Source organism: Gymnodraco acuticeps, unplaced genomic scaffold (genome assembly GCF_902827175.1).
Source record: "Gymnodraco acuticeps unplaced genomic scaffold, fGymAcu1.1, whole genome shotgun sequence".
Lineage (NCBI taxonomy): Eukaryota > Metazoa > Chordata > Actinopteri > Perciformes > Bathydraconidae > Gymnodraco > Gymnodraco acuticeps.
Window position 1 is genome coordinate 783113 of NW_022992126.1, and position 9218 is coordinate 792330.

Consider the following 9218-nt stretch of genomic DNA (forward strand, 5'->3'; position numbering starts at 1 on the left):
ACTGCTCATTTGACCAAGCAAATTTGAGAGACGGCTGAGTTGACCGCAGTCTTGTTTGCGTCTGTGAATTTTAAGTGAATTTAGAAACTAAAGTGCCGGGTCGATATCTAACAATCCTCCAACCTTGTTTTGTAAAATATTATTTGAAAGGTTGTGAGAATGCTTATTAAAAGATAAATAATTAATAATGAATGTATTATTTAATAATTATTCAAACCAATCCATTTTAAAAAGTACAAACATTATAGAGTAGAGCTTTAAGACCTCAATAACTGTTTAACATTGATAAATTTCGTGTGTAACATTAATATTTAATACATGATATAGGCCTATATATTTGACATACATAGATATATATATATTATATTATGGCTTGTGGTTTTGGCTGTGCAAAAGGAATGTGTAGTGGCTCTGACAATGTCTGACAAGTAACATGCATGCTCTCCTTAACCGGGTTGAAACTGTTTGGTATGGTTGATTTGACGGTTGCTATCAAGAAATGTAGAGAAATCCATCAGAAAGCAAAGTACATTTTCTTTCTTATGTCAAAATAAAGAAAAATCAATGTATTTTCTTTTTAAAAGAGAACAATTTATTGACATTTAAAAACCAGGCAGGCACATCGTCTGTCTGAGCAAACACATGCACAGACAACATGCCTACAATGACCATAAACAATATAGTCACAACAGAGGATCAATGGAGAGATGATGAAGTTTATCCACAAGGTAATACTTCCATGTATGAATTACATCACATTTAGAAACACCGTTTGTGTTACACAATAAACACCGAAAACTACTGTCGTTATTTTTGCTTCACAACCTTCCTCCTTACATCACAGATCACCCAGACGTTAGAAGCCTTTCTGTCATCTTATCAGTAAAAGCTTCAGTGTGTTGTGTAATGATCCATTTTCCAAAATAAAGTTAAGTCTTTCCCTCTATTTGTGAGATTTTCCATTTGGCGTTATTTCTATCAACACCATAATCATCATTTTCAATATATCACCTCTTTTTATAGCAATTACAATAAATAATGTTTATAGTGAAAGGCAGACTGTACAATGAACATAAAAATAGGACTTTCATTTGTAATACCGTATTTAGTTAAATATGTACAAAGCCAGGAAGATGGTGGTAAAGGTCAAGGTTAACTCCAGCACTGATATGATATATTCTGTACCACTTTTATAAACACAATGAGTAAGCAATGCTTTACTTGTGAGTAAAATGTTCTGCAAATATGATAACATTAGGTGAATCAGGAATTAAAACGTGTACTTAATGTATATAAAAAGAGGTCAAATTATTAAAGTGCTTACTTAAATACAAGTAAACATTGGTGTTTTTATGCTCCCCCAAAAAATAATTAAGCATTTTAATTACAAAATCATGAACTGACTGAAATGCTGCCACGGGTCTGAATATTTGTTCTGCTACATCTCTTAAGCCTTTAAAAAAAAGCACATCAGGTTTGACTATGCTGAGTCGCTCAATGCATCACAGGTGTGTTTAAACTTTAAGTTGGCACAGTTTAAAGCAGCATTGCAATAAAGGCTTTATTGTGATTTTCTTTCAAGAATGCAGCTGGGTGAGTACCTATGATTGTCTGAGCCTGCTTTTGACAATTGGCGAGTAAGAAAGGTTGGTCAATCTCATGCAAGTTCCTAAAATATGGCGGAGGCCGGAGCCCTCTCTTCTGCAGTGATTTGCTTTCGGTTGGCTCAGTATGGTGCAGTCTGCTGAGTCACTAGCAATCACACCCCCTCAATGTCAAGGGCAATCTTTTCTAAGCCGCAGCCAGAAAAAACATAAATAGTGAGATGAGGAATAATTTTACTTCACAGCAGGGAGTGTCACGTTCAGCCCTAGGTGGACATGTCAGGTGTTACATCACAATTTCAGACTTGCAGACACAAACGGGCACATTTTCACAAACATTTAAAATATCAACAATAACTCAGTCACAGCATTCTCTCTCTCTCATTTATCCACCTGGTTCCTATTCTGAAAGATCTTGGGAGTGCCGATTCATCGTCTCTACGAGCTCCTTGTTTCTTCTGTCATGGGGCCTTCAGTGAGAACATAATGTGAATCAATATCCACTCATATTCCATCCAGTGTTGTTTAACACTGATGCTCTTCAGGATTTGAGGCCCATCCGAGCCATTAGCTGTTCGTAGACAGTCCAAGCCATAGCGGCCATCAGTGTGCGTCGCAGAGACCTCGGGACGGCCCCGCGGAAAAACCCGGCCATGCCGTGCTCCTGAGAGAAAACAGAGCAGGACATTTCAGTATGTTATGGTCAAACTTCATCTTTCCTGCCAACAAGAATATGTGTGACTTTTCTCTAATTAACATTCACATGCAGTAAGATCAAAATTGACAGCGGTAATTAAATGAGCACACACCCTGTAGATGTAGCAGATAGCATTAGTGGTGCTCCAGTGGGACGGGCTGACTTGAATGTGTGTCTTCACCACGTCTGCCGGCTGTGTGGCCAGCGACGCCATGACGCCCGCCGCCATCCCACAGCTGAAGTTCACCAGCGGGGCATAGGCCGACGAACTCACCTCTGAGAGAAGGAAACACATATTTAACAAACAATAGAGCTCTGGACGTGTTGTTGTAATTAAAAAAATCAAAACAGCGGTCAACATGCTATCTGAATTTTCTGATTTCTTCAAATTAGGAACAAATGTTCATTGAAACATCATATAACACTTAATTGTACGTACAAGACTGTATATGCTAATTATGCTAATTATACACAAATGTCTAATATTATTAAATGAACATTTTTAAAGGACATGGATATAAAATGCAATTTGCAGATATAACGGGGTGGTTTCAACCCACGTTGTGTTGCTGACTACCTGGGAAAACACATTTTTGTCTAGGTTTAAGACATACAGTATAGGTACAGAAACCTTTGTAGGCCAAATATTGGAAAGCACTAAACCGTTCACTATACACTTGAATGATGTTCTGCAGTACAAGGACAGCACTCACTACCTGCAGCTAGAGAAAACCATGCTCTACATTTTAATGACCTCCATCTTGATTGGCTGATGCAGTGCTCTCACCTTCAGGCAGAGCCTTCTTGGCCTGGCTGTAGAACATGACGTAGATGCCGGAGAAGGGAGCGTCTCGGAGCAGCGTGGCAGTCAGGCCTGAGAACAGAGCCCTGACTCCCTCCGTCTCATACATACTCTTCAGAGCCCCTGCCACGCTCACATAGTTGTAACAGCCACTCTAAAACAACGTATGAACAAGGAAAATTAATATGGTTCATTATACCTTTGTTACAGTGTTAAAGAAGAGTGCTCTGTACTACAAATTATAGATGGTGGTCATTCATTTATGGATCCTAGTGTAAGGGTGATTTATTGGGTACAAGGTCTCACAGATACTTTCAAGATTCACTGTTCACAACATTTGTTATGTAAGGCTAAACAGTGGCATGTCAGCAAGAACTAAGCCCAACTCCACAAGACATAAGATAAAGGAAGTACAAGAGATTTAAGTTACTACTACTTTATTTTCAATTACTTTCAATTACAAAACTGTTTTAAATAACCCCTTCTGTTTTTACTGCAGAAAAAGTATTATTACTTTTTGCATCGTTTCAGACGTTTTTTAGAAAATCTAAAAAGATTCTCTCGTTCTTTGCTCATTGAAGTTTGTGTCCCCAGGTTTAGCCGGGATGAATACTGTATCTTGAAATAGTCACTATGAAACAGTTACTACATGCACATCACTACAAAATAAGACTCAACGAGCATATATCCCCACACAAATTAGCTTATATTCTTGTGGGGTTCATTAAATACTTCTCCTGGATTTATTGGTTTAAACATGTGTCTGATATTGAGGTCATAATGAGGTCTGTCTGTATGTAAAGAAACTGCCGCTCACCTCAAAGCGCGTCTTGATCACAGTGAAGGGCAGCATGCTGACGCCAGCCACGGTTCTGGCCCCCGCTCCCAGCAGAACTGCCTCTCCAGCGTTGGGCGAGCGCTCCAGGAAGTAGTGCTGCTTCAGGGAGTAGAAGGTGCTGAAGTAGATGCCCACGCCGGGAATGCAGCGCACAAATGACTGGAAGAGAGGAAAAAAATGAAGTCATAAGCATTTCTTATATTTGCTTAATGTGATGGTAGCTTTAGCTCAAAATAAAAATCCAACACCAGTGATAATCAGAACATGAATTCTTCTTCTTTTAAGGAAGAACCAATTTATTTTTGGCCTAATGTTGGTCTGGCGCTTAAAAACAACAGCATTTGAGACTGCAGATTTCTTAATAATAATGAAAAACTTCAGTTACTCACTGGTGAAACTCCTTTCCACAGACTGAAGAATTTCTCTGTCCTAATAACGTTGATGAAAACATTGAACATCCCCACCCTTGGTGCCCTGCAGGATGACATTTAAAAACATTTGAAGGTGTGAAAGAACATACATTCAGACGCAGACAAAATATTTGTTGTTGTGGTGTGAAAAATAAATCAGATATTAACAATTAAACAACCAATTAACAGATATTATCTTCTGAAAATGTGAACTAAGGCCTTCAACTGTGGAACGCTGTTTAAATAAAAAATCCACTTTGAGCCTTTTACATTTCTGATTCTTGTTTCCAGTGGAGCAATTGCAGAGTCCTAGCCTGACAGTTTGATTACACGCTGGTATGACTAATTGCCCTAAATGGGTCATACCAGCAGATTCAGCACAGCAATGATTGCAAATTGTGTCCCTCCCATGCTGTGTGTGTGTGTGCATGTGTGGGATTGTGTCCCTGAGGAGCATGTTGTGTGTGTGTGTGTGTGAGTAGGTCAGGAATAGCAAAAGAAAGATAAGACCTGGCGGGGACATGTACAGTCGTCCAATGACATGCAGACGAAGTATGTAGTGTGTGTTTGCATGTTGTCCACAAACATGGTGTGCGTGTTACATGCGTGTATAGTCTCACCCCGGCTTGGCAGTTTTCTGCAGGGTCTGCAGTCGTGTTTTGATCAGATCCAAAGGCTGGAAGAGTAGGGTAGAGCAGGTGCCGCTGAGAGAGCCACACATAAAGGCTTTGAGAGCTGGGTGGGCCTGAGGATGATGACAGACAGAGTTACAAAAGAGGGGTGATGGAAAGTGATAGAAGAGGACACAAGGGAGAGGAGTGACGGGTGAAAGAAATGCCAAAAAGTGGACCAGGAAAGAAGGGGAAGGGGGGTAACAATGAGGATTTACAGAGAAAGAGGATGAAGCAAAGAGAAACATAAAGGTTAAGTCACATTTCTTTCTTGGCATTGGTCACCTCTTGTTGAATGCCAGACTCATTACAGAAATAAGCCCCACATACACAATAATGAACGTTATCTAATATACATATAAAGGATTTACATTTGAATGTTAATATGCTAGTATGGCATTTCCATTCCAAAAAAATACAAGTTAGCACAGAGCATGGGTCATGTTCAAATGATGGAGATGTGCAGAGACAGTCCACACGCACACACACACACACACGCGCACACACACACGCACACAGGGGCTGTTGGGTCAAATTAAACTGAGACTAGACATTATCTGTGGTTACATGCCTCATGGACAAATATAAGATACAAACATGGACAGACACATTTGAAGGTAACAGTTAAACAGAAAAAACAAGTAAACGATGAAAACTAAATGCTTATAATAATGCAAGAAACACAATTACATCAACAAACAAAAACAAAAAACACACACCATAAATAGGCTGTCTGCTTTTGACACAACGTTCAATATGTTGAATGGAGATATAGTATATCTACACACATACACACACTCCTACCTTTATGCCGGGGGCTCGGCTCTGAGAATCCGGTTCCCCTTGCATTGTTCCCTCTGTCACCTCCCTCTCTCTGTGAAGCTGCTATTTCAAATAGCATATTGTAAAATAAGCATCCATCTCTATCCAAAACCTTCCTCCCCCCCAATTCTATCCCTCTCTCTTCTTCTCCGACCCACAATGGCTTTCTCCTGCTTTTGGCCCCCCCCCCCCCCCGTTTCACCGCCAAAGCAGGAGCTTAATCCAGCCTGCGTTTTTCTATGGGCTTCTATCTTTATCTTTCAGAGACACACCAACACATCTGTATCCCCCCCCTGTAAAGCTCACTGCTAAAGTGCATCTTTGTCAAACCGCATGAGTCATGAAGTGGCTCTCTGTGTGTGTGTGTGTGTGTGTGTGTGTGTGTGTGTGTGTGTGTGTGTGTGTGTGTGTGTGTGTGTGTGTGTATGTGTGTGTGTGTGTGTGTGCTGGATCAACAATTCAGCAAAATCAAGTGAATAAAACCCTGCATGATTCCATAATGCCCTGTGAATAAATAGGCTGGATTTTAATAAGCATTTTGTCATTATATTGAATTGTTCTTGTTTGTCAGGCACCTAATTCACAGGAGACACTTTAATCAAGTGACTTAATCCAACACATTTCTAAATTGATTATCTCTATTATTTACTGTGTAACCATTTTGATATATAGTAAATACATGTGGAATTTAATATCAGGATGTCAATATATTTACTACATATTGACATATTTATTGAAATAATAATAATAATTATTGACATACTGTACTTTTTTTCCAGTATTTCTCACATAGTAGTTTTAACTGTTGTGCCATAAAGCTGGACAGGTTGTTTCCTTTCAATCATTAATCAACACTTGCAGCTTGGTCCGGCAGTCAAATGGTTAAAGTCGATTTTTTTTTTTTACTGCCGATTACAATATTATTGTATGGTCCCAACAACACACATACGATAAGCATTACAATTGGAAGCATTTTCCTTTTTTATATATACTTATTTTGTTTTTTTACATCTGTTATTCTGAGTGTTCTACTCTATTGTAATACTACAGTATATATTACTATACTACATGGTAGTATATATACACGTAAAGTCAAACTTGTAAAATTGTAGGTCAACCTTTTGAGAGGGTTAATGAATCAACATGCCATAATAAAATATTTAAGCTGGCCGACAACATCCTCCTTGACACAAACCATGTCCTGAACAGTAAATATGAATTGTTAGATCAAATTGATGAGATTCCCACGATATTATAGTTAGACTGAAGCATGTTTTTGTGCACCAGTCAATTCTCAAATGTAGTTCATTCCTAAATCTTGGGCATGTTTCTCTTCAGTGATTGTAATGTTATGTTAAATGTATGTTTCCTTGTATCTTGACTTAAATAGTTGTCCTTGTTGATGTTGCAAATGGAGCTGGTGTGATGAAAGACATTCGATCTCAAAAGTAAGTACTATCGTATCGTATTTTAACTGTTTTTATTGTCTTGGATGAATACATAAATGCCAATAAAAAAGGTGGTAATTTACCCTCTTACTGACAGATTGAATAAGTACAGTGGCTGCATAATGACAATCATAACAAACTCACCGCTGCTAACTCCATCTTTGACCTGGAAGCTGGCTCCACTTCCTCCCTTGGTGCTGCCGTTTTGGAGCTAGTTAATTTCAGCCGACGATACTGAACGTTGGGAAAGTAAAGGGCAGCCATAGGTCACATTTCAAAAACAATGAAGTGGTTTCACAGGAGCTGTAGCAGCAAGCTAGTTTAGCTAATCAGCTGTATGCCGGGTGACATGAGCCTCTCGGGACAGGCTAACATTGACAGGCAGAATACTAGTCAGATATACAATTAGAGACGTGTTAGTATGAAATCCGAAAAGCTGCCAGTATGAGAGATAGTTTTGTTATGGGAAAAAAAACACATTCACTAGCTACCTAGCTTACTTAGCATGCTAGCTCTTCTTACCTGACTTTGAAGTGTGTTAAGGGATGATGGAAGTGATGGTCTCACCTGGCAGCTCCAGGAACCCCATGTTTAGTTTTTACTCTTGCTATCTGCATACGTTTCTGAATAGTCTTGTTTTAGTAAACCTTAAAATGGCCTAAAACACAACTTTCTGGCAAAGCTCGTCAGCTAGCTAACGTCAAAGCTAGCAGCTCACTCTAGTAACTTGTTTAACTTAAGTCTGGCTCTCTTCCTCAATAAAACGAAACCTGTTAATGACCTGACACGGGTCGAGCCTTAAAAGCTGTTTTAGTAAAAATACAGTTTTGTCCGCAGTTATAAATGTCCTACAGCAGAGACTGACTGATGTTATCGCTGCTTGCTGTGCTGCTGCGAGTGTTAGCTCATAGCTACAAAGTTCACCTCCAGTGGTCGACGCACGCGCGCACATGCGCGCGCACACACACGCGCGCGCACACACTACTAGTTAGAAAATAAGCCGATATGTGAACTATATAGTTAATGCACAGAGAAATATAGTATAGAAATATAATAATAGAAAGTGTTAATTTTGCGGTTAGGTTTTCCACGAGAAACCTCCATCATTTCCAGAGCCCTATACGGCGCTGATGATTTCCTTTCCTCCCTCCCTTGTGTCCCTTGCGCCATATCTTTTTTTTATGCAATGCCCTTCCTACCGTGGCCTCAGGGCGGCGCTGTTGTTCAATGTCAGTCCTCGAGAAGTCTTATTTTTCTTCGTAAAGTACTATTTAAATACAACAAACAGCATACCTGTGTAATTCCCACGTAACTTCTTAAAACAGAAATATCTTATCCTAACCCTATTGTTACGCATAGAGACATTTGGCCAATGATAATCTTTATCAATCGATTATGTATGGTGTAGGTTTCATAAACAAATTAATGGGTATGGAGTGCTGCAATTCAACTCGGGAAATTACTGAGTTCATTTGAATGTGCAACCTCAGAGAGACTATATATAGTTACGATTTACAGTTCACAGACCATTGTTGATAGGATGCTTGATGAGACTTGAAGACTTTGTGGTATTATTACTTCCAGCTATCCCTCATGGCAGCAGACTTATTAAAATGAATTATGAATGTGAGCCGTCTGTGTGTCTTTTAGTCAGTACGGGTTGTTCCCCATTTGGACAATCATTTGCTTTGAAAATAACTTTACAAACCAAAATAGGTTCTTCCTTACTAAAGAGACCTACCTCACAATATTGCTGTCCCTAATCACTTATAATAAGATTAGCTTCCGTCAGGGCTCTTCACACAGCTATTAGACAAGATGAATGATAATGTATACGTTTGAAAGTGTTGTTTTAAAACAGCTTAGAAAAACATAAAGCCCTATCCTTTCAGTCAACACCTTAAATTGATTTAACTCACAGAAGAG

General features: G+C 39.2%; 1 protein-coding gene across 5 annotated transcripts; it reads right to left on the reverse strand.

The window, feature by feature from the left end:
- Nucleotides 1-569: 569 nt before the first annotated feature.
- slc25a38b (solute carrier family 25 member 38b) lies at nt 570-8239 on the reverse strand. Of its 5 annotated transcripts, none has more exons than XM_034203566.1 (9): nt 7860-8239; nt 7437-7526; nt 5827-5907; nt 4972-5096; nt 4331-4415; nt 3921-4100; nt 3089-3257; nt 2414-2577; nt 570-2268 (listed from the first exon to the last, which is right to left on the reverse strand). In XM_034203566.1, the coding sequence occupies exons 2-9, from the start codon at nt 7449-7451 to the stop codon at nt 2146-2148; spliced, it is 942 nt and encodes a 313-aa protein (XP_034059457.1). In that variant the 5' UTR covers nt 7452-7526; nt 7860-8239; the 3' UTR covers nt 570-2145. The 5 variants fall into 5 exon arrangements, with proteins under 5 accessions (XP_034059457.1, XP_034059459.1, XP_034059456.1 ...); XM_034203568.1 differs by having other exon boundaries at nt 5827-5904; nt 7815-8238; XM_034203565.1 differs by having other exon boundaries at nt 7815-8238.
- Nucleotides 8240-9218: the final 979 nt, after the last annotated feature.

What these genes read in the sequence shown, in the direction of transcription:
- slc25a38b (XM_034203566.1), bottom strand. An exon ending in TGTGGAAAGGAGTTTCACCA is followed by an intron (nt 4,101 to 4,330) that starts GTGAGTAACTGA and finishes CCTCTCTTCCAG; the next exon opens with TCATTTGTGCGCTGCATTCC. An exon ending in TGATCAAGACGCGCTTTGAG is followed by an intron (nt 3,258 to 3,920) that starts GTGAGCGGCAGT and finishes ACGTTGTTTTAG; the next exon opens with AGTGGCTGTTACAACTATGT.